Here is a 25667-nt window from a genome sequence, read left to right as displayed (position 1 = left end):
ATGACACCTTCACTCCCTTTTTGCCTACATTATTGAATGCCAATAGTAGGCCTATCTCATAAACAATATCCTGCCGCCCCTTTGACATTCCCTTTCCAAGGCTTTTGACTGCAGACACAGAGTCACTGCATATTAACACCTTCCTATCTCGTAGTTGATCCGCCCACTGCACACCATCAAGATGGCATATAACTTGTGTTGCCCCCTGCAGGTAACCCCAGAACCTAGTCAACGTCAGCCGTTTCTCAGACGTAACCCCAGGCCTAGGCAGTTAAGACCCACGATACCCCCTAGAGGTTATTGTAGATAGCAGGGACCTACTGTCGAGCGAAGTTGCACGTCTTCCCTCTGCGGCGCAGATAACCTATTACTCCTATTTTTAAATATCCCCCTTGGAAGTTGATCGGGCTTCCGTGGTGGATTTATTGAGATGTTTATGAAAAAAGGAGCGACTACGCCTAGGTCTCGAACAGTTGGCTAACGTGCAAAGATGTTTGACCCTAGAGTTTATCTAGAGACACAGGTTATAGGCTACTTCTTGCTCACGTTTTATAAGGATGGAGATTTTATTACCGTTCAGCAGTACTAAAGTCCAACTAACCCAAATCTTAGACAGAGCAGATGAATAACCATTTTAAACCAGTTATCTTACCCTCCTGCTGGAATTCGTAGAAAAACCAAGAAAAGACAAATACTGCTTGAAGAATTGGATGCCAAGGTTAAATGAGTTTTTTACTTTTCAGCACTTTGGTGATGTTACAAAATGCGGCGTAATATCCACTTGCAGGTTACAATGTTGTAGAAAATGGAAAAAGAGTAAATCCACAAAATAGGAAAATAGTAAATCCAGAAATGAAGAAGAGATTACAATAAAAATGGTAAATCCACAAATGGAGAAAAAGAATATAAGGAAAAAAGTAAGTCCTCAAAAAGGGGAAAAAGTTTTTATCTGATTATCTTCTGCAGTCACTCTCTGTCGGAGTAGCAGGTCTGATATCTGCAACAGGTTCCACAGAGTTTCGGTCCGCGACTCAGCCTGGCACGACGTCCAACACTTTGCTTCTCAACGAATTTCGGAGGACGAATTCTAACAACCGCACGCGACATCATAAAGCAAAAACCCAACGAGTTGAAGGAAGGAAAAAAAGAAGAAGCAGCCCCGATCATTTGGTTCGACCCCTATTTATACTAGGTAGACTTGACCTCCCCCACACATTCCTAAGGCAAATCCATCCTACTTTCCCACGACAGTTTAGAACCTTCTAGAAGTTCCCACGATAGCTGGGAATATTCTCACGGTAGCTGGGAAAATTCTCACGATAGCTAATACATTCTAGAAGTCACTTATCTCCGGGTTACATTTCGGAGATGCAACATTACATTCAGTAGGCTAATTATGGTTTAGATAGTTTCAGAAGTTACACAAACAGTTTACATTCAATGACAATTATAACAATGTGACATTACATTTAACAACGTACACTTACAGTCATCAAGAGAGTTCGGTTACATTCTTACAGGTTACAAACACTTATGACATTACAATGCAATCTGAATACATTCATTTAAACAGTTTTGAGACATACAATTCTCTAAGTACATAATTCCCTAAACTTTACAATATCAGGCTACTAAAGTACTTGTATTGATTCATTTCATTCATCGCACTTTATTATGTATTATGAGGTCATTGTTTGCAGTTATGGTTCATTTTCCATTCTTTTATTCACATTCAATAATCATCAACTATTTCTGAGGTCAGGGTGATTTGGTTTAGTAATCCTGCACATTGTTCAACATCTGCTTCAACACATTCATTCACTTCCACGCTTTCAGGTAAACTTAATTCAAGAGTAGGTTGCAAGGTCATTGGTTTAACATTACGATTCAATTCCTGGTCAGTTTCTTTCCTAATTTGTCTAATCATATTTTCTAGATCAGAGAGATTACCTTGATAGCTAGCGCTGAATCTAGCCTTTCTGCGTTTTCGCCTTGTAAGACGTATTGGTTTTGTGCTACCGCTCTGTGGTCCATATGGATCGTGTTCAGGCAACACGTCAGGGTGATAATGTCATTTAGCAGAGTACAGGTACAGAGCCAATGAAATGCAGTTGACATCCAACCAGAAGTGCAAAGAAGCATTAAATACCAAGTGCAGATAGAGTATGGTTGTGTAGACAATAGAGATTAATAATGTACAGTGTATGGATAAAGATTCCAGATGACATGTTTATATATACTGTATACAGTACCCTCCAGAATTATTGGCACCTTGGGTAAAGTTGACTAAAAACAGGTATAAAAAATCTTTTGAAGATTCATTGTACTCTCACAATGAAAACAATGAGGAAAATCCACCCTTGAAGGGAAGAAAATGTATTCTGAGAAAAAGGAAAATCTCATAAAGAAGTAAATATTTTTAATGAAAACACGTTGCTCACAATAATTGGCACCCCTAGAAAAAGCTTATATACAGAACCTAACAGAAGCATTTTCCCATCTAATTTCAACTTATTTAAGTTAATTAGAGTGTCTGTGAACTTTCAGAAGTAGCTCATGACTTTCTTTTTCACTAAGGTATGAAAATAAAGTGACACAGAGGCTAAATCCTCTAGTCATTTTTCAACATCAGAAAGACAAGAGAATACACTAAATTTAAATAAAAAGAAAGTGTGTTGAAATTTTTATAAGTCAGGAAATGTATATACCAACTAGGTACTTTGTTGAAAATGCCTATATTTGCAGTTAAAACAATGATTAAATGGTTCTAATCAACTGGAAATGTGACAAACATGCTTGGACAAAGATCCAAGGTTATCTTGCCCACACGTACAGTATGGAGGATGGTAATATAGGCAAAGAATTCCATAAGAACCACTATTGGAGAGTTACAGACAGAGGTGTCATCTTGGGGTCACCAAGTCCACCAAAAAAACTTCAAAAGTGACCTCATTGCTAATAGCTTATTTAGAGGGCATGCTGGTAACAGCCGGTCTAGTCATTTAATTACCAATGTAAATGGCAGGAGTTACTGAATGGTACAGTGGCTTTGTCTGGAAGTGTGGTCTATTGTCAGATGAAATGAAAATTGCACTCTTTGGCTAGAAACATGTTAGGTGTGTTTGGCATATATAGAAGAATAACTATACTGAAAAGAACCCCATACCTAATGAGAATTATGGTGGAGGGGCTGTGCTATTGTGGGGCTGTTTTTATTTCCAAAGGCCTTGGGAATCTAGTTAAGGTGCATGGTATCCTGATCAACAAGAAGAACCTGAACATTTTCAAAGGAATTCTGTCAATCTCTGACAAGACACTAAAAGTTGGTAATGATTGGATCATTCATCAGGTCAATGAACCAAAACAAACGTCCAGATCAAAACAAATACACAAAATCAAGCTTCGGCCATTGCCATCTCAGTCCCCTGATCTAAACTCCATAGAAAAACAGTGGGGTGAGTCAAAGAGGAGAATGCACAAGTGTGGACCTAGGAATCTGGACGATCTGGGGAGATTGTATAAAGATTAACAGTCTTAAATCTCTTGCTTTGTATTCTCCAACTTTATGGGGTGTCATAGGTGAATATTACAAGCTGTTTTATTGGCAAAGGGAGGCTTAAAATGGTATTATAAGCAGGGGTGCCAATAATTGTGAGCAATGTGTTTTTGTTCAAAATATTTATTTATTTTTGAGATTTTCCTTTTTCTCAAAATAAATTTGCTTCCCTTCAAGGTTGGATTTTTCCTATTTGTTCCATTGTGAGATTACAATGAATCACCAACAGATTATTTTTTATACCCATTTTTACTTTAACTAATAATTCTGGAGGGTACTGTGTATATATACTGTATATATACTGTACACACACACACACACACACATATATATATATATATATATATATATATATATATATATATATATATATATATATATATATATATATATATATATATATATATATATGTACAGTGTATTGCAGTATATTGCAGTATATTGCACAGGTTTATGGGCAGGCTATGGAATATAAAAAATAGCAGTGCAAGGCCATAAGTGAAACAGTGTAGGAGTAAATGTAAACAGGTAAACAGTGCAATACAGTCAATGTAAACAGGTAAACAATGCAGTAGTAAAAAGTAAACATGTAAACTAGTAACAGCTGTGCAAATACTAGACAGGAGGTGTAGTTTTGTTACAGCCTCTGGAATGATGCTGTACCTGGGCCTGCTGTTACGGGAGCGCAGGCTCCTCTGCCACCTGCCAGATGGGAGTAGAAAAGACCATGTTTGGGTGGGTGGCATCCTTGACAATGGATTTGGCTTTGTTTGTACAGCTTTTATTATATGTGTTGTGGATGGAGGGGAGTTGGGAGCCAATAGTCCTTTGGGCAGATTTCACGCGTTGCAGTTGCCGTACCATAGATATGCAGTTAGTGAGTATGCTCTCAATGGTACAACTGTTCAAAGTCATTCAATCAACCCTATCGGCACTGGCATGCACACACTTCTTGAAAAAACAAAAAGGGTGACATGTCACAACATGGGACCCCAACCTTACACAAAAGCTATGATGTGTCTTAGTGTTTTTAACTTATATCATAAAATAAGTAAGCCCACATTTTTCCACTTTCTTGGGCTAGTTTTCAGTGCCAGTTTCATATCAAATCATGAAACATTAAGTTGCCAACAATCTTTAAAAAATACTTCAAGCACCTCTGATCTTGATCATACATATGGCAAAGAAAGACGTTAGATTGTTGGTTTTGGATATCTGAAAATGCTTCGCTCTTGGACCTCATCTTGCCTGCAGTACCCCAACATTACCACAAGATAATGGTCGTACGTAAAGTAGGAACCTGACGTGGAGCAAGCCACTTTTCCACGTCAGACGTTTTTTTTTATAAATCTGAGCGTTGGCGTGCATTTGAGCGTACATACGGGCTAAGATCAAATCTGTGCATATAAGAGCGTTTTATAAATGAGGCCCCTGCTGAACAGCAGTAACTCCACCCTGTGGAAGGGTTTGGTATGTTTAAGCTGCAGATCAGGGAGTGCTGAATGTGTTGCTCTTGGCCTTCTGGTCATCCTGAGGTAACCCCACTGCTCACCCATCTACACTACCTATGGCTGCCCGCAACAAATTCAAATCACTAACACTTGCCTGATGAATCAGTTCTGGGAAATTATCCATCATTCAGACAGGTGCAGCATGATAAAGATATAATATATAAAATAAAATAAAGACAAAATAAAAAAAGACAAAATAAAAACAAAAAGACTATAATTAATGGACCTTGTGAGGACTGTGAAGAGCTATCTGAAGTATGCTGTAGTACTTGACTGGATTAGAATGGTGGCCTGCACCTTTAAGAGCTGGAGGCCACATAAGAGTAAGGAGCAGCACACCACACATATGTTTATTTATTTAATTGGTTTATTTAAAGCAACATTTTTTAATATTGATTGCCCACTGCTGACCACATTCATACAACTGTGCATAGTGTTGCTTACGATCAGATTAAGAGAGATCACAGCTGTATGTGGCTCCACACAATATCACATGTGATTACGCACCTCTCACTTTACTTTACAGATTCTTGAGCACACACTTCATTGTATTGTGTATATGTACCTGTACTACAAAACACTTTATTCTCTTCATTATGTAGGACATTCATCTGTACAGACCACATGTTGAGAATCTCATCTGCCTATTTGGAACCTGAACACCAGGATCAGTGTCTGTGTTGGAGAGAGTGTGTAATCCACTGATCTGGGGCCAGCCTCAGTGTGCAGCTAAATGAACCCATATGTACACTATGTTATCCATATATAAATGTACACAATGTTATCCATGCTAAATTAACCTATACACAACATTATGTTGCACATGTTATCCATGTGACTATGTGGGACTTACAGACTTCTTGCTCTTTTTCAATTTCTTACATTTACGTTCATTTTTAATATGTATTCAAAAACATCTTAATTGCCTCATCAGGCATCAGGGAAAGTCTTGCCTGTCCTGTCCCTGTGCCTCTAGCAGCTACAGTTCTAGGCTGGAACTTTGAACTGAACTCCAGTTGGTGGCAGCAGAGACCAGGGAACTGGCCCGGCAACTACGGCTGGCCAATCAGAATCCTTTCTTACCATAGTCCCTCCCTCTGCCTGACTCGTGCAGGAGCAGGAAGTGAAGTTAAGTGACAGGTTGATTTGTTCCCTCCACTAGACACCTTAATGTGGGATACTTTAGCTAGAACCTTCTTACTTAAACACAGTTTTTAAAAGTAATGAGGGGAACAGTTTGGGTCTGAAGCTGGTGAGGCTGAAAGTTGGCTGGATGAATGTGTGAAACAGAAGAATCTGAGTTTGGGAATGACGCGTGTGCTGTGACTGCTGAAAGTGAAAGTGAAGCTGGCGAACCAGACTGAGGACAACAAACAGGAGACTTTACAGAAAAGACAAAATGGCTTCTAAACATGAAGAGGATCTCACGTGTCCTGTGTGCTGTGACATCTTCAAGGATCCCGTCATTTTATCCTGTGCTCACAGTGTGTGTAAAGCCTGTCTGCAGCAGTTCTGGGAGAGCAAAGGATCCAGAGAATGTCCCTACTGCAGGAGGAAGTGCTCAAAAGATTTGTATCCTCCTAGCAAGGCGTTAAGGAATCTGTGTGAGACCTTCTTACAGGAGAGAAGTCAGAGAGCTTCAGCAGGGTCTGAGGTGCTCTGCAGTCTGCACAGTGAGAAACTCAAGCTCTTCTGTCTGGATGATAAACAGCCTGTGTGTTTGGTGTGTAGAGACTCCAAAAACCACACTGGCCATAAATTCCATCCTATAGATGAAGCAACTCTTGACTGTAAGGTAAGAATGATTTCTCTTAATTATGGTGATCACCTTGGATATGAATGAACGTCACTGTTGATGTAGAGATGCTGCAGTCTGCAGTGAAGTCTGTTATTAATTTCAGGAGGAGCTCAAGATCAAACTGCAGCTCTTACTGGAGAACAAGAAGACTTTGGAGGAGGCTAAAGTGACCTGTGATAAAACAGCAAAACACATCAAGGTGCGGACCAGGCACATGTTACATAACATAGGTGGAGATGTGAATCAAGTCAGATGTACCTATCACTCAAAATATGTTTTTAAAGGAACAAAGTTTGCTGCTAATTGGATAACCTTGACAACAGCTTTAATGGAGAATTCAGGCGATTTTCACAAAGGTCTACAGCTAAAGCCAGGGGCGGGGCTATAGACCCTTTCAAGAGAGTTCCATTATCAGCATCTTAGTTGGCCCCACAAGACTTCCGTTTTAACATTCCATATGTTATCTTAATGCAGAGGAAGTAGATTGGGGCCCAAATAGAACGTTCAAGCATTGTTTTTGTTTGCCTTGTTGAAAGGGGCTATAGGTGGGGCCACTGCCTCTGGGCCCTCCCCCAGCATTTAAATGAGGCCGACAACTGCAGTGCATGATGGGTACGATATCTGGAGGATCCATGAACGTCATCAAATTGCGACTGCACTGACTAGTGAATGATGTATAGCACATGCCTGGTGTATCTTGCTCTTATGCCAAGCATCAGCCCTGGATCATTCTTACGTTTAAAAGACTAACGCAAACAACACAGCATTTATTTATAGTTTTTATTCCAGTAGTGCATTAAAACCTTCAGAAATGAGTTATCAAGGATGTTCAATATTCAAGGATGATATTTTTGGGTCTTGCCTCTCCATTCCGCAGCTCTAGCTTGAACGTTAGTCTACTACACACTAAAGCGTAATTTGGAACAAATCATGAGCATGCAGAAGAGACAGAGAGTAAGAGGCAGGTTCCACGTAGCTTGTCATGGTTGACATCTCCTGTTAAATATAAGAAACGTCAAGAGAAAAGAAATTATAAAGGCAACAAAGACAATTTGCCTGTTGAAACGCTAAGTGGCTACCAGGCTCAAAATTCTCATTTAATTGCAAACAGAAATGTAAAGCTTCCTACATTACATGCTTCCATTTCCAAAGCAACGAGTGAAGGGTGCTTGTATTAACTTAATATTGTGATATCAATGTGGTGCAATCAAACAAGGCTAGAATTGGTGAGACTGTTGAGCAAGAGACTCTACCAAGAGCTGGCAAAAGGGCCTTATAAGAACCATTGAGACTCTTCTTAAAGTGACAGTGCACTGGAGCAATGAATGAACATAAATTGATTTGATCTAGACTCAGGCCCATCACACAGAGAAGCAGATCAAGGAGGAGTTTGTGAAGCTTCACCAGTTTCTACGAGATGAAGAGGCAGCCAGGATAGCTGCACTGAGGGAGGAAGAGGAGCAGAAGAGTCAGATGATGAAGGAGAAGATTGAGAAGATGAGCAGAGAGATCTTATCTCTTTCATACACAATCAGAGCCATGGAAGAAGAGATTGGAGCTGATGACATCACATTACTGCAGGTAAGAACCATCCACTCTCATGAAGTGAGTTATGTAAACATTGGATTACTGATTTTATGGTTATATGTATCATATACTCATGTACTCATATACATGTACTACATGTATTTGAATTCGAAAAGACGGTGCAACACTGATTGACATTTAATTATTTATAATTTTCCAGAACTACAAGAGCACAGTGGAAAGGTGAGTGATCTGCCTCCTGTCTCTCTCTTCTCTGTGGTTCTGAACCCAAACCCACAGCAGCACTGACTCCTGAATGTTATTCCAGAGCCCAGTGCACACTGCAGGATCCAGAGAGGGTTTCAGGAGCTCTGATCAATGTGGCAAAGCACCTGGGCAACCTGAAGTTCAGAGTCTGGGAGAAGATGCAGGAGATTGTTCAGTACAGTAAGTACAGTACAGTCACACACACACACACACACACACATAAAAACAATATTCACTGATACATATCGGTATTTGAACCTTGAAGATGCGAGCAATGGCAGTCTTAGCTTTTATGACGCCCTCGGCAACCAATTTTCAAAACTAAACCAATTTACTTCGGTGAGATGTCAGATTTGTTTTGTTTTAATTTTTTTAACAATTTCACACAATCCTGAAAAATAACACAGGCTACAGTGAAACTATATAAATATGTATTGAAGATGTTATGAATGGACTTGAGGCCATTTGTGGTGTGATTAACTTTAGCTCCTAATTGCGTAAGTTGTGCGCTATTCCCTTTACGCCTGCTCCAGAATGTAGGTAGACGAGGTCCAGTTGTGAACCTGTCCCCAGGCTCTATCACATTGTATCACATCAAATCGAATCACACCTAAACGTTATGTATTCAAATGTATTGTTTCTGAATCAAACAGCCCTATTGATAACGAGTCACATTCTCATCACAAATCTCTGTGTTCTTTCTCTCTGCAGCTCCTGTGACTCTGGATCCCAACACTGCAAAATCCAATCTCATCCTGTCTGAGGATCTGACCAGTGTGAAATGGGGTGATGAGAGGCAGCAGCTTCCTGATAACCCAGAGAGATTTGATCACTTTGCCAGTGCCCTGGGCTCTGAGGGCTTTAACTCAGGGACTCACTGCTGGGATGTGGAGGTTGGAGAGAACACACAGTGGAGTGTGGGTGTGATGACAGAGTCTCTCCAGAGGAAGGGAGACTACACCTCCACAAGTGGATGGTGGTGTGTTGGGTGTAATGATGATATATATGGAGCATGTGCTACACCACAGACCCTCACTCTCCTCACAGTGAAGCAGAAACTCCAGAGGATCAGAGTGCAGCTGGACTGGGACAGAGGAGAGCTGTCATTCTCTGACCCTGATAATAACACCCACCTACACACTCTCACACACACTTTCACTGAGAGAGTGTTTCCGTACTTTAATGGCTGTCGGATGTCTCCTCTGAGGATCTTACCAGTGAAGGTTTCAGTAACAGTAGAGCAGCCCAGTCACATTGCTAAAACTAGTTATCTAAAAACCATGAGAATTATTCATTTTCTATTAAGATAAACAAAAAAATCTAGTTTGTTTTGTTTTAGTATAAAGAAATTTAGCAATTTCTCGTTAAATCATTTGACTCCATTTAAAAAGAGTTATTTTAAGACGTCTCATCATGAAAACAAGGAAATTTGGCTGCCAGTGCTTTAAGCAAATTTGTCTTAAAAACAAGCCAACTTGGTTGCCAGTATATTAGCCAACTTTGTCTTGATAAGACGTCTGGTCCCCCGGCGGTGGAGCGATCGGCCAAGTGTCATCAGAGCAGGGGCATTCGTCTCTCTCTTCGAAAAACTCTTGAAGATGCAACTCTTCCAATACCTCCTCTCCTAGCACTTCTGACAACCTTATACACACCTGATGCACACTTGCCGTGCTCTTCCCTCTCTCTCCCCTCCTCAACTTCCTTTTTCTCCACTTCCTTCTCTTCCCCTCTCTACCTCCTTCCTCTACCACTTTCTCCTCCTACCACACTGTATTAGTATGTATAAAGTAGGCTCTCCTATCCTCTAGTGTTGACAGATGCAGTGGTAATTCCTTGCTAAGGCATCGTCTTCTGGCTACTTTAATTTTGTTCAGAATTGTCTGATATGTTGAATATCCTCTAAAATAATTGCTGGTGTTTTGCCATTTATTACTCTATGACAGTGTTTCTATGTTGCAGATTTGTTGTATTACACCGCTGGCATCGACTTGAAATAAGGACACCGGTGTTAGAAAAGTTCGTCGTTTATTCTGCTATTCAGCACACTTCAGAACCCACGTTAAAACTGAACACACTCTTCTTCTTTTCTACTAGCCATAGCATTTTGGATACTGATATAAACGCTCTACTGCCACCCCCTGGACAAACATTATAGCTGTAACAGACTGAAATACTGAATACTACATAGGTCTTACATTTCTCCCCCACAAAATTAATGTTGTCCCCAACATATGGATATTTAGGCAGTACACAGCAAAGCTAACATTTCAACATGTAACAATAACAAAGGTTTTTTTCCGCTTCACTAGAACAACATCTACCTATGGTGGTTAACCATTTTCTTCCAGATGAAAACATACATTTTACACAGAAAACTGATTGAACATTGGCTGTACAACCAGATTAATCATTACTCTATAATCATCATCCCAATTTATCAGTCTTGAACTACTGCATAACATAGACCATGTATCTTATTAGTGCGTGCACTTTACCATCCTGCCACAGGACATCTCCAAGGCACATTTCCTTGAGTAACTGTTCTTCTGCTGCTCTTACTGCTCACATTAAACTTTACCAGTGAAACTGTTCTTTCTTTATAATTTTCACACTCCAGAGCATTCACAATAAGTATCCTTTTTAACATACAGAATTTTTTTTTTTTTTTTTTTTTTTCACATTAAACTGATTTTTTTTTTTTCGTCCAACCCCGAAAGTCAACAAGTTCAAAGTTCCAGATCCCAAGTGCTCAAGTATGAAGTAGTTCAGGAATCATAGTTCAAACTGTCACAGTCCATATCGTCACAGTCTATAGTTCTCAGTCACAGTCCATGGTTTTCAATCAGTCCATGTATAGTCAAACAGGTCAAACAGTCCATAGTGTCATCACCGTCCATTAATAATATCCAACTGAGACAGGAGTGGGGTACATCACAGGTGGTCCCCACCAGTACGGGGTCAGCCAAGGTCCACTGTAATGTTCGTTCCATGGACTCAGTGTGTTTACATACACTGGGTTATTGTGCAGTTGAACGACACGACTGCTGGGTTGACCCAGGCTCTCATACGTCAGAGTCTCTCTGGGTCGCCTCACTCTTTGCGACCTTCGGACCGGAGTATCAGGCTGTGATGACTCCGGGCTGTCGGACTGTTCACCAGAGTCCGATCCCTCTGTTGGCTGCACTGTTTCTGGATCAGCACTCTCCTCAACAGCAAGCTCCTGCTCAGGACCCACAGAGCTGAATTCCACTTCATCAGGCTGTCTCACACTTTCAGGATGGAAAACTGGTTCAGGTGCTTGCTCTGTTTCTTCTGGCTGCTGATGCCTGTAACTGTGGGCCCAATAGTAGTCCTCCTCAGCAGAACTCTCAGAATCCTCATACGGCTGTACTGCTTCAGTTTGTCTGAGGCATTTTCTCAGGCCACCTCGTTTCTGTCTCTGATTCTGGGTTACATCTGGGATCGGTTCTTCCAGTGGTAACGCATTACAGGGCATTAACATATTGCGGTGGAGTATTCTGCTTCTGCCTGACCCACGTTCTGGCTTTACTTCATACACTGGACTATCTTTTCCCTTTTGGGCAACAACAATGTGTATCTGGTCTTCCCAATAAGCTCTTAGTTTCCCAGGCCCTCCCCGTTCTGACATATTTCTAACAAGGACCCTGTCTCCTGGCACAAGTACAGCACTTTGTCTTTTCCGGTCATAGTAGGCTTTACCTCTTCCAGTAGTTTTCACGATTGTCCTTGATGCAATGTCATATGCCTCCTTCATCTGTTTCTGCCAGTTGAGGGCATAGTCTTGATAAGACTTGCTTTCTCCCTCTATTTGAAGTCCAAAGATCAGGTCAATTGGCAGACGGGGTTTTCTTCCAAACAGCAAATAAAAGGGTGAGTAACCAGTAGCTTCACTAGTCGTGCAATTGTAAGCATGAATTACTTTATTCAAGTATGCACTCCAATGTGCTTTCTTTTCCTCATCCAGGGTTCTTAACATAGCCAACAGTGTTCGATTAAATCTCTCGACTGGGTTCCCCTGAGGATGGTAAGGTGTCGTCTTTGAATTTGTCATGCCTGTGTACTTTTGCAGCTTTCTGAACAACTCATTTTCAAATTCTTTACCTTGGTCATGATGAATCTTTGCAGGAAACCCAAATTTCAAAGCGAAATCATTGAAGATTTTGTCTGCAGCGGTCCTGCCAGATTTGTTGCGTGTTGGGTAGGCCTGGGCAAACTTAGTGAAACAGTCAATGACCACTAAAATATATTCATACCCTCCCCTGCTTTTTTCAAGATGCACATAGTCTATTGAAACCAATTCAAACGGTGCTGTTGCATGTACATGACACATGGGTGCTCTACTGACGACGGTGGGCTTCTTCTGTTTTATACATCTGCAGACTTTAGTTATGAAATGTTCAATATCACCTTGCATTCCTGGCCAATAAAATCTGTCTCTAGCCAAATTCAAAACTCGCTCTACGCCTAAGTGACCCATCTCAGCATGCAAATGTTTGTAAACCAGTTGCTTGTAATGTTCTGGAAGCACTATTTGTGTCCGAGATGCTGTTTTTCTTTTAAGTAGGCCTTCTTTGGACACAACCAGCTTTTTCCATTCATGCAACAGCTGTTTCACTTTCACTGGTTCTTGAAACATTGTTTTCCTATCAGGTTTTTTTCCTCCTCTTTTTAGTTGCAATACTCTGTTTAAGACCGGATCACATAACTGAGCTTGTACCAGTTCATGCTGTGACAAACGCAACTCTGTTCCATGTTTCTCTTCCCCAGCACCATCATGAACTGCAGGGTTTACGGTAACAGCTGTAATCCACTCAACATCATTCTGTCTCTCAGTGGCATTGACAACAGCGCTGATCACTTCAGGTGAACACTGCTCTGTACACTCACCCATGTAGTCCTCTATGTCCCGGTGTGTGCGGGACAGGAAGTCGGTGTCGATGTTCACTTTTCCAGGTCTGTACTTCAAAGTGATGTTAAAGTCTGCTAACTCTGACACCCATCGATGCCCCGTTGCATTCAACTTCGCCGTCGTCATCACATAGGTGAGTGGGTTGTTGTCACTGTAAACAGTTACTGCAGGAGCATAAAACAGGTAATCTCTGAAGCGTTCTGTGACTGCCCATTTCAGGGCTAAAAACTCCAGCTTTCCTGAATGTAGTCTGTAGTTTTTTTCTGCAGGTGTCAAGGTACGTGAACCGTAACCTATCACTCGAAGTTTACCTTCTTGCCTTTGATACAACACAGCTCCTAGTCCCTCCTCAGAAGCATCAATATGCAGAATAAATGGATCCTCAAACTTTGGATAGGCCATAACAGGTGGGTTAGTCAGTACACTAGTGAGATACTCTAAGGCATGTTGGTGTACAGGTTTCCAGTTTACCTTTTGATGTGGTGGTGCTTGTCCAGCTCTCTTTAATTTTCTGGTGTTCTTGTTCCCAGGATTTATGGCAGGCTCCTCAGTCAACAGGTCATAGAGACATTTTGCATGGCGAGAGAAATCTTGCACATAACCTCTGTAGTACCCCAGGAAGCCCAAAAGTTTCCTTAATTCTTTGACATTAGTAGGTGGCTTATTTTTCAATGCTTGTACAGCTTCAACTTCTTTCTCGTCCATTCTATAGCCCTCTGCTGAAATCACTTTTCCAATGTAACGAACTTCATTTTTAAACAGGTCACACTTATCAGGTCTTAATTTGATGCCATACTCCTTCTGTCGCCTCAGAACACACTTGACATCCTCAATGTGTTGTTCAAATGTTTTGCTATAGACTAGCACATCATCGAGGTACGGGATGCAAATTTGGTCTCGTAGCCCCTCTAAACTTTCCTCCATACTACGCTGAAAAGCTGCAGGCCCGTTAGTCAACCCAAATGGGATTCTATTCCATTCATATAGCCCCCAAGGAGTTGTAAAGGCTGTGAATGGTTTTGAGTTCTCACTTATGCTGCCCTGATGATACGCCTTACCCTGATCTAGTACACTGAACCAGGCATTACCCCCAAGGCCATCAATGATCTCCTGGATACGGGGTATAGGGTGTCTATCAGGAAGGGTTTTTTTGTTAATCTCACGAAAGTCCACACATAGTCTTAAGCCACCGTCCTTTTTCCTGACACACACTACTGGAGATGCATAGGAAGAGTTGGATTTTCGAATGAACTCTTTCTTCAGCAAATCCTGCAAATGATTTTTCACTTCTTCGTACAGAGGACGTGGAATGGCATTGTATGTTTTAGCCACTGGGATATTATCTGTGAGTTTAATGTCCATTTTCAGATTTTCAATATAGCCAATCTCATCTTTAGTTCTAGCAAAGGTGCCAGACTCTTCTCTGAGCATTGCTCTTACAATGGCTTGCTGCGCGTTTGTTAAATGTTCAAGGTTTACAGGGGGATCCCACACAGTGTCTCTGGTTTTACTTACTTGTCCGTCTGATGTTGTGGTATCTATCCGCTGGGTAGAGGCTACTGAAACTGTTTTTCGCCCTTCAGTGCATACAGGATAACAGTCTTTCACTTTCTGGACACGGCCTATAACTGCTCTGGGTGGCAAGGAGATTTCATGGTTAGTAGCATTGTAAACATTGACATTAATTTTGCGAGGCTTGTGAAGGTTTACTAACTGACAGTGTATCTCCAACCCCTCATTCCATAACATTCCTTCATCTGGTTCAAACAGCATCTTTGCGTTGAGATCTTCAATACCGCATTTGACGTAACAGCCAATTTGTTTCCATTGTCCACTCAGAATGGTCAAGGGTGTCTTTTCAGTTTTGACTTGATACCCGTCATTGTCATCTGCCTCCTTCTGGATGAGACTGAGCAATGCCTCAGCTTTTCCTTTTCCCAGCCTCAATGCATTTCTCAGCAGATACACACTGTCTGTAGTCTCTGAAGTGCCCCTGTCAATGTTCTTCATGACTTGTTCAATGACGTTAAAACCAACAATCGGTTTCTCCCCCACATCTTTACTAACTAACATTGGCACCAACATGCATGAAGTTACTTTAGACTTTGGTTCAAACAGACTGAAATTCACTTCCACCCACCCCTGAAATGGAATTTCTGTGTCATTTGCTGCTTTCAAATTCAACAGTTCTTCATTTTCTAGCAGGTCACTGATGGGCTGAATTGGGGTGTTCGGCAAATGCTTAGACTTCCATTCTTCACTCATAATTGAGACTTGCGCTCCTGTATCCCACAGCGCTTGAGTTTTAACGTTGTTCATTGTACACCACACTAAACACTTTTTGCCAATTAATTGTGCAATGTTTTTGCGCCTGGTAGGCCAATGATCATTTTCATAGCTTGCTGTCCTACACTGTTGGGGTACAGTCTGATGGTTTGCAGTGTGGCTTACAATTTGCTTTCTATGTCCTACTGTGCCAATGTGTGGATTGTCCCCACACATTTTCAACTCACCCAGTGCACGTGGGTCCGATAGCAAGCTTTGTTGACCAGCGTGGTTGTGGGACTTCTCTGCAGAAGAGGCCATGACTCGTCCCTCAGTCACAACCTCCGGCTGTTTTCCGACCACCTACGGCTGTTCTCCAGTCTGCATCCCCTAGACCAGTGAGAGTCACTGCCACACTTGAAACAATGGTTACAGTCGGGTGCTTCCTCCTGCTGACACTTGTTGCACTGTCTTTTGGGTCTTCTACTCACTGATGTAGCAGGTCTGGTAGAAGGCCTAGCACCAGTTCCTCTCTCACGTTGGACAGTCTGGACTAATGAAGCTACTTGACAGGTAAGCTCCCTGATAACAGAATTGCTCTCCTCCAATTTAGAAAACAAGGGGTTCTCTCTGGCCTGTTTAGTAGCTCGGACTGGGGCCACATTAGGCACATCCGCATTGTCAGTCAATTCCACTGAATTCACACTAACCTTGAGAGATGTTCTGGCAACTGTTTTTGTTTTCTGAGCCCGCTCATTTTCATTGTACTGTGCAATCTGCATTTTCTCTAGTAGCAGTTCATCACTGATGTCTACATTTTGCAGATAACTTCTCATTTCTGCTCGTATGTTATCATTTGACAAGCCTGTCACAATGGATTGAAAACACTGGCGTTGCACTAACTCACAGTTGTATTTCAGGCCTGATGGAGCTCGCTCTGATGCATTCAATACTCTCTGCCGCAGGTCCAGCACTCGAACAATAAAATCCAGAGCTGTTTCGCATGGACCCTGCACGGCTTTAGCTAATTGCTGGTACAAATCAGTGGCATCTTTTTCAGCATAGTGAGCACGTAATATGTGTCTGAGAGTCTGTAGAGTTAAGTCTGTTTTGCCCTCTAAATAACTCCTCAGTTTCACTCCAGGACTCACTGCACGGATTACCGCCTCCACTATTTCCAAATCAGGATAGCCTTTTCTTAAACCATTTTCAATTTGATGTTCAAGGCTGGTAAAAGTCAATTTATCTTTTTGGTTTGCCTCACCAATTTGTCCGCTGATTTTGAAGTCCTTTCTGTAGCCATTCCATGCCACACTGTGATTCTGGCTCCCGATCGACTCTCTGCCCCTATGAGGTGCATTGCTCCTCCCTCTTGGCATGGTCTCCGACTCCCGCGCTTGCGGTGACTGCATAGCCTCTGTCTTGGATTCTGCGGTGGGATCTGTGTGACCCTCAGGCTCAGTAGCAGGCTTCGGTGCACCTTCCTGCTGTATGTTGCTCACAAAGTCCATCAATTCCAAAAGCACTGACATGCCTGTATCCTCTGACTCCAATAAATCATCATGATCACAGAACTCCATCACATGTTTAATCAATGCACGTCGGCTTTTCCGGTTAATGTCTGCATCTTCACTGTTCTTTGTCTGACAATGTAGACACACGTGTATACACACACGTTGCAATTGTTCCACTGATAATCCGAGCAGTGTTTTTTCAATGTCATTTAATAATTCTTCGCGTGTTTCAGACATTTTCTTGGATGACTGACACTAAAAAGTAGAATGGGGTCTTGGGCTTCAGCTAGATATCAACGTTATCCTGACGTAAGCTAGCTCCAAACTTTTGCTAACTCAGCTCACAGTTATATCTCTTCCACTTCCCTCAACAAGAGTACCTTTTTAGTATCCGTCTCCAATGTCTCTCACTGCAGAATAAACATCCCCGTACGGGCCACCAAATTATTACACCGCTGGCATCGACTTGAAATAAGGACACCGGTGTTAGAAAAGTTCGTCGTTTATTCTGCTATTCAGCACACTTCAGAACCCACGTTAAAACTGAACACACTCTTCTTCTTTTCTACTAGCCATAGCATTTTGGATACTGATATAAACGCTCTACTGCCACCCCCTGGACAAACATTATAGCTGTAACAGACTGAAATACTGAATACTACATAGGTCTTACAGTTGCATGCAGGCATTTTGATGATGTTTTTGGATCTATGTTTTTCTGCACTGCTGCAACAAGCACATTAAAATATCACCACTGCAGTGAATCTAATAGCTGTTCTGTTCTATGAGGCATTGTCTTCTGGGTACTTGAATTGCATTTCTGATGTTCTGTGTTTAGAATCCTCTGAAATAATTGCTGATTTTATATAATTTATTACACTATGATGGTTTGTTATCCAGGTCTGTGTTTTTACACTGCTGCCACAAGCACATCAAAATATCAGTTCAATAAATGATGTGGATTTTTCTGCTTGGTCTCTCCTTTTTAGAACTTTGCAAGTGATTATTGGCTATATACATTAAAATACAATTAATTTAGTTTTCTTTTTTAATTATTGGCAAATTGGTTATGTATATATAACGCCTACAGTATGCTGTGCACACTTGTACATCATTTCATATGAGTTACATTTAAAGATGTATACTGCCATCTAGTGGTGGTTATTGTGTAACTACACTCTTCTCTCACATGTGAGGTTTCCAGTAGCAGAGCAGCAACACAGCACAGGGACAGAGTCAGAGGACAGTTTCCAGTAGCAGAGCAGCAACACAGCACAGGGACAGAGTCTCTGTCTCTGTCCTTCATAACCAGATGGAAGGTCTAATCTACACCAGGGAGCTTTGGGCTTTGCTGAGTTTGAACACAATGAGAAGGAGGAATAAACAGTCAGAACTGTGTGATTTCCACAGACAGATAAAACAGCTCTAATGATACAACCCACATCATTACAATTGCATTAATGAATCCCTTATGGAAATATCAACAGGACTCAATAATGACACTACAACCCACATCATTACAGTTGCATTAATGAATCCCTTATGGAAATATCAACAGGACACAATAATGATACTACAACCCACATCATTACAGTTGCATTAATGAATCCCTTATGGGAATATCAACAGGACTCAATAATGCTGTTTCATATTCATCCCTTTTCATACCCTACCTGCCTAACAGGTAGCTAACAGGAAGTAAAAAGAGAAATGCAGTAACTGAATGGGTACAGGGAGCACACACCACACACACACACACACACACACACACACACACACACACACAGGTGTTGTGTGGAGACTCACTGCAGTGCATATTCACACACATCACCAGGAGCTGTGTGTGACTCTAGGCTGTTCAGGACAGATTTCTGTTGAAGATGGTGTGACCTTAATGCAAATACACACATTCAAAATACTGAACATGACAGTTGAGAGAATCAGCTGTTCTTACCTGGGGTCAGTAATTCTTACCTGGAGTCAGTAATTCTTACCTGGAGTAAGAAGTTCTTACCTGGGGTCAGTGGTTATTACCTGTGGTTAGCACTCTGGACTTGTAAGCTGTTCTTACCTGGGGTGGGTCAGCTGTTCTTACCTGGGGTCAGTAATTCACACCTGTGGTTAGTTGGTGTTTCAGGACTTCATCATCAGATGACCTGACTGAGGTTGGTGAGGCCCCAGCCTGTGCCCATCACATTTGTTGGATCTGTTAGTGTACACAGTGACCAGTGACCATACTGCGCTGTGTCCAGGTGACCAATGTCCATACTGCACTTTGTCCAGGTGAGCAGTGTCCATACTGCGCTGTGTCCAGGTGAGCAGTGTCCATACTGCGCTGTGTCCAGGTGAGCAGTGTCCATACTGCGCTGTGTCCAGGTGAGCAGTGTCCATACTGCACTGTGTCCAGGTGAGCAGTGACCAGTGTCCATACTGCGCTGTGTCCAGGTGAGCAGTGTCCATACTGCGCTGTGTCCAGGTGACCAGTGTCCATACTGCACTGTGTCCAGGTGACCAGTGTCCATTCTGCGCTGTGTCCAGGTGAGCAGTGTCCATACTGCGCTGTGTCCAGGTGACCAATGACCAGTGTCCATACTGCACTGTGTCCAGGTGAGCAGTGACCAGTGTCCATACTGCACTGTGTCCAGGTGACCAGTGTCCATACTGCGCTGTGTCCAGGTGAGCAGTGACCATACTGCACTGTGTCCAGGTGACCAGTGACCAGTGTCCATACTGCACTGTGTCCAGGTGAGCAGTGTCCATACTGCGCTGTGTCCAGGTGAGCAGTGTCCATACTGCGCTGTGTCCAGGTAGCGCTGCCCCTCCTGACCCCCAGCTTCCTCTGTGTGTGTCCAGCTGGATGACCTTTGACCTGCAGGCTCCTGTGATGACCAGCATGCTGTGGGCCCTGCAGAGGGACTGGACAGTCAAAACTCTGCAGCTGACCTCTACAGACTCACACCTGGTCCCTCGTCGCTGCATCATATGCAAATAAAATGAGCCACATACACACTGATACAGCAGCCAGACTGAATGAATATTATTCTAAAATGGTTGTGGTGTGATTAAAAACCAGAAACAGTGTATGTTGTAACAGTCTGATAAACCATGTGCAATGTATACTTTGGCACGGTGTTCAGGCTTGTAAATGACTAAACTCCACAGATAATATGTATTCACTGATAGACAGCAGAACATGCAAAACAGTTTCACTCTTCATATGAGGTTTAGTAGAATATGCATTCACATACACTTCAGGTGGATTGAGATCATTGTGTAAACAGCAGAGGAAAAGCATATTTTACTTGTTTGAATCTGTTGAAACATTCAGAGATGTAAAAGTAGAAAGTACTGCCAACACGGGTGATATCACAAATTAGCTGATCTACCTGGCTTAAGAGTTGTGCTAATTAGAATCAGCTGATTAAGTGAATGGTTTGAACAAACATGTGAAGCCAGACTTTTACACCTCAAACATTATAAATAGAAAGTACACCCATAATCAACCAATAAGTTACCCATAATCCCTAATTGCTGCAGTGTAAAAAATAGAACTTGCCTTTTGTTCTGCCAAATACATTCACACATTCTGGTATTTTGAATTTAAATCTGGAAAAAAAGGAAATGCTGTGAGACCGACCAATCAGCTTCCTGCTCCTCCAGATCCCTCCCTCTAACTCTCGTTTCCTGAATGAGGAAGTGAAACTCAGGCACAGACTGCTGCTCTGCTCAACATTACTCCTGTAGAACTCGTCAGGCATGCGGACTTTTCTGGGGGAAATATCAAGGAAGAGTTACATTGCTTCTGTTCAGAACCTTACAGACATTTGGATAAGTTTGCAGATTGACAACTAAAACACAAACGGGACTCAGAGACTCAGTAGATTGATCAAACCTGTGAAAGTGAAAGTACAGATTGTCAACCAGTCATAACCAGAGGGAAACTTTTACTTGGATTGCATTTATTCTTTGAAAATGGCCTCTAAACTAGAAGAGGAGATATCTTGTCCTGTGTGCACGGAGATCTTCAAGGATCCTGTCATCCTGACCTGTAGTCACAGTGTGTGTAGAGTCTGTCTGCAGCAGTTCTGGGACACCAAAGGATCCAGAGAATGTCCGGTCTGCAGGAATACATCGCTGAAAGATTCTCCCCTCCCAAATCTGACTTTAAAGAACCTCTGTGAGGTTTACTTACAAGAGAGAGATCATACGGACGCACTCTGCAAAGAGCACAAAAGAAAACTGGAGCTCTTCTGCCAAGACGACAAACAGCTTGTGTGCCTGCTGTGTCTGTGCTCAAAATTACACAAACATCACAACTTCAGTCCTACTGTGGAAGCTGCCTGTGAGATGAAGGTAAGGCCTTTTGTATCAGTATAGCAGCACCTCCTTGCTTGTCCTTCTATAGAGAAGATACTGCTGCTCACTATAACTGTACACATACAAATTACACTTTACTGTTGAGCCCTAATGAAGCACTCACAGTTTTAACATTATGGGATGTGTGCACCTCAAGCCCATAATGTACATAGAAAAGTACATGTTTGTTATGCGTCTCACAGTATCCTTACAAACATGTGTGCACATACAGTATGTGATTAATAACATGCGGTTGTTGAGTTTGATAATGGAGTGAGTTTGCTAAAGTGATCCGTTCATTTCAGGAGGAGCTCAAGAACAAGCTGCAGCCTCTACAGGAGAAGCTGGAGGAGTTTGAGGAAGCTAAAGTGACCTGTGATGAAACAGCTGAGTATATTAAGGTCAGTGTTCTAGTGTCATATGAGTTCACTGTTTGTACACATCCAAGGATGCTTCTGGCAGTCATTTCATAATGCCATGACCTGGAGACCATATTGTCAGGTGACATATTGCTGGTGAATCATCAGGTGCTTTGTTTCCTACCTATCTGCCACCTCCCCCAATCATATTTAAGTCATATTAATCAATGATATTTTCTGTATTTTATCAATGTGTGAAACTTCACTCATGTAGCTGATGTAATTTGATTCAGACTCAAGCCCAGAACACAGAAAAGCAGATCAAGGAGGAGTTTGAGAAGCTTCACCAGTTTCTACAAGATGAAGAGGCAGCCAGGATTGCTGCACTGAGGGAGGAAGAGGAGCAGAAGAGTCAGATGATGAAGGAGAAGATTGAGAAGATGAGCAGAGAGATCTCATCTCTTTCAGACTCAATCAGAGACATAGAAGAGAAGATGGGAGCTGATGACATCACATTCCTGCAGGTAGGAACATCCACTGTCTGTAAGGGTGTCTAACTCTAAGTCCAGTGATAATTTAACAATAGCACATCTGGCTGTAAGGGTGTTAGATTTACAACTCTAAGTCCAGTGATAATCTAACAATAGCACATCTGGCTGTTTTGTTGAGGTGTCCTGCCAGTGCCACCCACCCCCATTCGTCCATGTTTGCCTCAATAATATGTGCTGATGATATGGTGTGAGGCAATGTTCTCATTTGAGGGGATTCTAGACAGGAGAGCAGGAACACTATACGGGTAAGTGGAAAAAACAACATGGTCTGAATGAACAGAATGAGAAAGAGAGAGATAGAAAGAGAGAGAGAGAGAGAGGAAGAGAGAGAGTGAGAGAACAGTGACACCTTCACTTGAATGACCTTGCAGCTATGGGAGTACCTGCAACCATAAAGGGGGCTTCACGGCATGCACTTCACTCGCCACTAGGTTGCTCAGCACAGCGGCTGACCAGTTCTTGCGCACGCAAGCCATTGAAAATAATATGTTCCATAGTGCAGCGCTGCCGTTTGCACGTGCAATGTGAATCCCGCTTGAAGAGTACACAGATAAGTACAGATAAGTAAGATGAGGCCGCCAGGATGGAGTGCTCTAAGGAGGAACCAATGAGAGAGAGAGACAACGAAAGAAAGAGCGAGAGAACAAGAAAGAACGAGTGAGAGACAGATTCTCACAGCACATAACAGGGACACATTCAACCTAACACCCTAATGTGTTACCACAAGGCCATGTTGTAACATTTAATCCCATGAGCACATTTAAGGATGCTATGGCAGAAGGTGCACTAATTCTACTGTAGCGTAGCCGTTTTCAAGCCCCTGAGTGAGTCTGGTGATATCAGGCTGCTGTAGTTCTGTAGCCCCTGAGTGAGTCTGGTGATATCAGGCTGCTGTAGTTCTACTGTAGCTCCTGAGTGAGTCTGGTGATATCAGGCTGCTGTAGTTCTACTGTAGTACCTGAGTGAGTCTGGTGTATATAAGTATATATATATAGCCTAAAATTTCAAATAATTCACAGATATGGCCTTATTATGGCTTCTATGCAAGACCTGCTCAATAAAACAAGCGCCCTCTGTTTCATTTGTAGGTGACTATATCTAATTGAATTGTTGTTATGAACTGTATATGTGATAATTCTGTGAATACTGGATATGGGGCCCCCGTTGTACAATGCCTGCATACCACAAATTGTGCAATCATACAATCAATGAGAGCATGTGGTTATACATTCTTTGATGCAACAGTTGCTTTGTGAGTGACCAGTGAGTGACATTTGGATAATTTTCTGCGGCACACCTGATGATCTCTCACGGCACACTAGTGTGCCCCGGCACAGTGGTTGAATAACACTGAATTAGTGAACACACTGCACACAGTGAACACACAGTGAGGTGAAGCACACACTAATCCCGGCGCAGTGAGGCAACAACAGCAGTGCTCGGGGAGCAGTGAGGGGTTAGGTGCATTGCTCAAGGGCACTTCAGCTGTGCCTACTGGTCAGGGTTTGAACCGGTAACCCTTCGGTTACAAGTCCGAAGCGCTAACCAGTAGGCCACGGCTGCCCACAGATATCAGGCTGCTGTATCTTCCCCTGATGGGAGTCATGTGGAGAAGGAGTTGAGGGGGGACTGGGCTCATGTGCAGGTGCTCTGTGATTGGTGGAGAAGGGGTTGAGGGGGGAATGGGCTCATGTGCGGGTGCTCCGTGCTCTGTGATTGGTGGCTTTACTGTTGAGCTCTGATAGGTTGGGGGAAGGGAGGCCAGTTATTTTGGATGCTGTTTGGGTGATGTCATGTGTATGAGTTAGTTTTTATTGAAGCAGCAGGGGGAGCAGTGTTGTCAGGGTGTGTTGATTAGTTTATTGAACACTCCACCATTTCAGCAGATTGGTTATGAATACAGGTGGGGTTGTGGGTGATGCAGATTGGTTATGAATGCAGGTGGGGTTGTGGGTGATGCAGATTCAATAATAGTTCTTTGCTTGGTTGGAGTTGGACAAGTGAGAGTCATGACACACATCCAAACCCCCTCATCATATGCACACTGACCCTTCTTCACTAAAGGTAGAATGTGTTTGATACCACATCATGCCATTGGCATCCTGCTACATGTAGCCATAATCAATAAAGTGATCATCAAGGAACGAATACATCTGATCAACATCTGTGCAGTGCTATAAAGACATACTATATTGTGTGTGTGTGTGTGTGTGTTTGTATGTATGAGAGTCTGTGTGTGTTTGCATGTTTATGTGTGTGTGTGTGTGTGTGTGTGTGCCGATTTTGCCGGGGCTTCAGCCCCGAATGTTTTGAGTGTAGAATGTATTTTACAAAGTTGACTAACAAATATGAAACCATTATTCCGATCGTGCATTGAAACTTTGAGATGAGATGGACCTATTTATCAAACATAAAAGCAGGACACAGGTGTCCTCTCACTCTCCTTCATGCAGCAGATCTAACTTGAACGTGACCATAAAACATCATTTGGAATGTAGGCTACTTAGAGCATGCGCGTGCGCGAGAAAGAGATACAGTCAGTCAGTTCCAGGGTTGGGCATGTCATGGTTTGCATTTCCTATTTGGTATAAGAAAGTTATAAGGAAATCATAAAAGCAACAAAAACAAGGAGGTGGTGGAGTAATGCTGTTATGGTCATTTAGGCTACAAGTTCAGGTTTGTCATCAGCCTGCCCTGCACTCACTGGCCTACAGTTTGGAGCTGACCAAACAGTGCTGGCCTGTCTAGGCTACTTAGATACTTTGCCTTTGTAGAATCAAATTAGTGAGTCTTCAATGATTTTTTCTCCTTAAGCTAAGCATAACATGAACCATATGATGCATCCTGCCATTTAAAATGCCACTTTGCTTGGTGGCTATAGGCTATTGCCTATATACAGTAACCTATAGACAGAAATGTCAAGATAGCAACATGTAACTACATCCTTTAATTGTCAAAATTAGTCTCCATAATATGGCATTAATGTGGTGCAAATGAGGCTAGAGTTGATGGATTCATTTATGAAAAGTGAGC

General features: G+C 42.2%; 2 protein-coding genes and 3 long non-coding RNA genes across 7 annotated transcripts in view; 4 read left to right on the top strand and 1 right to left on the bottom strand.

Annotated features, from left to right (window-relative positions):
* Positions 1 to 136: 136 nt before the first annotated feature.
* On the bottom strand, positions 137 to 18589 carry LOC121693462. Its single transcript, XR_006025510.1, has 4 exons — positions 18514 to 18589; positions 9182 to 9186; positions 9072 to 9078; positions 137 to 147 (listed from the first exon to the last, which is right to left on the bottom strand). It is a non-coding gene; the product is annotated as an uncharacterized LOC121693462 (long non-coding RNA).
* LOC121693434 lies at positions 2521 to 10623 on the top strand. Its single transcript, XR_006025501.1, has 3 exons — positions 2521 to 2531; positions 3324 to 3326; positions 10051 to 10623. It is a non-coding gene; the product is annotated as an uncharacterized LOC121693434 (long non-coding RNA).
* Positions 6221 to 10053, top strand: LOC121692991 (zinc-binding protein A33-like). Of its 3 annotated transcripts, none has more exons than XM_042072120.1 (6): positions 6221 to 6862; positions 6972 to 7064; positions 8216 to 8446; positions 8613 to 8635; positions 8721 to 8839; positions 9371 to 10053. In XM_042072120.1, the coding sequence occupies exons 1-6, from the start codon at positions 6467 to 6469 to the stop codon at positions 9967 to 9969; spliced, it is 1461 nt and encodes a 486-aa protein (XP_041928054.1). In that variant the 5' UTR covers positions 6221 to 6466; the 3' UTR covers positions 9970 to 10053. The 3 variants fall into 3 exon arrangements, with proteins under 3 accessions (XP_041928054.1, XP_041928045.1, XP_041928062.1); XM_042072111.1 differs by having other exon boundaries at positions 6969 to 7064; XM_042072128.1 differs by lacking the exon at positions 6972 to 7064 and having other exon boundaries at positions 6222 to 6862.
* Positions 18294 to 25667, top strand: part of LOC121693457 — an 11859-nt gene continuing 4485 nt past the window's right edge. The window contains exon 1 of the long non-coding RNA XR_006025508.1: positions 18294 to 18564. This is a non-coding gene — a long non-coding RNA (uncharacterized LOC121693457). The remainder of the gene's footprint in view (positions 18565 to 25667) is intronic.
* Positions 21083 to 25667, top strand: part of LOC121693168 (zinc-binding protein A33-like) — an 8277-nt gene continuing 3692 nt past the window's right edge. The window contains exons 1-3 of the mRNA XM_042072425.1: positions 21083 to 21721; positions 22030 to 22125; positions 22377 to 22607. Of these exons, the coding sequence (XP_041928359.1) occupies positions 21341 to 21721; positions 22030 to 22125; positions 22377 to 22607 (708 nt within the window). The 5' untranslated portion in view covers positions 21083 to 21340. The remainder of the gene's footprint in view (positions 21722 to 22029; positions 22126 to 22376; positions 22608 to 25667) is intronic.

This window comes from Alosa sapidissima, chromosome 2 (assembly GCF_018492685.1).
Source record: "Alosa sapidissima isolate fAloSap1 chromosome 2, fAloSap1.pri, whole genome shotgun sequence".
In the NCBI taxonomy this organism is placed as follows: domain Eukaryota; kingdom Metazoa; phylum Chordata; class Actinopteri; order Clupeiformes; family Clupeidae; genus Alosa; species Alosa sapidissima.
The sequence above is the reverse complement of the archived record's forward strand: the minus strand, read 5'-3'. Positions and strand labels throughout refer to the sequence as shown.

Bases quoted from the DNA above. Each gene is read 5' to 3' on its own strand.
- LOC121692991 (XM_042072111.1), top strand. From the start codon at position 6,467: ATGGCTTCTAAACATGAAGAGGATCTCACGTGTCCTGTGTGCTGTGAC. The intron at 7,065-8,215 runs GTGCGGACCAGG...GATTTGATCTAG, and splicing joins AAACAGCAAAACACATCAAG to ACTCAGGCCCATCACACAGA. The intron at 8,840-9,370 runs GTAAGTACAGTA...TTCTCTCTGCAG, and splicing joins GCAGGAGATTGTTCAGTACA to CTCCTGTGACTCTGGATCCC.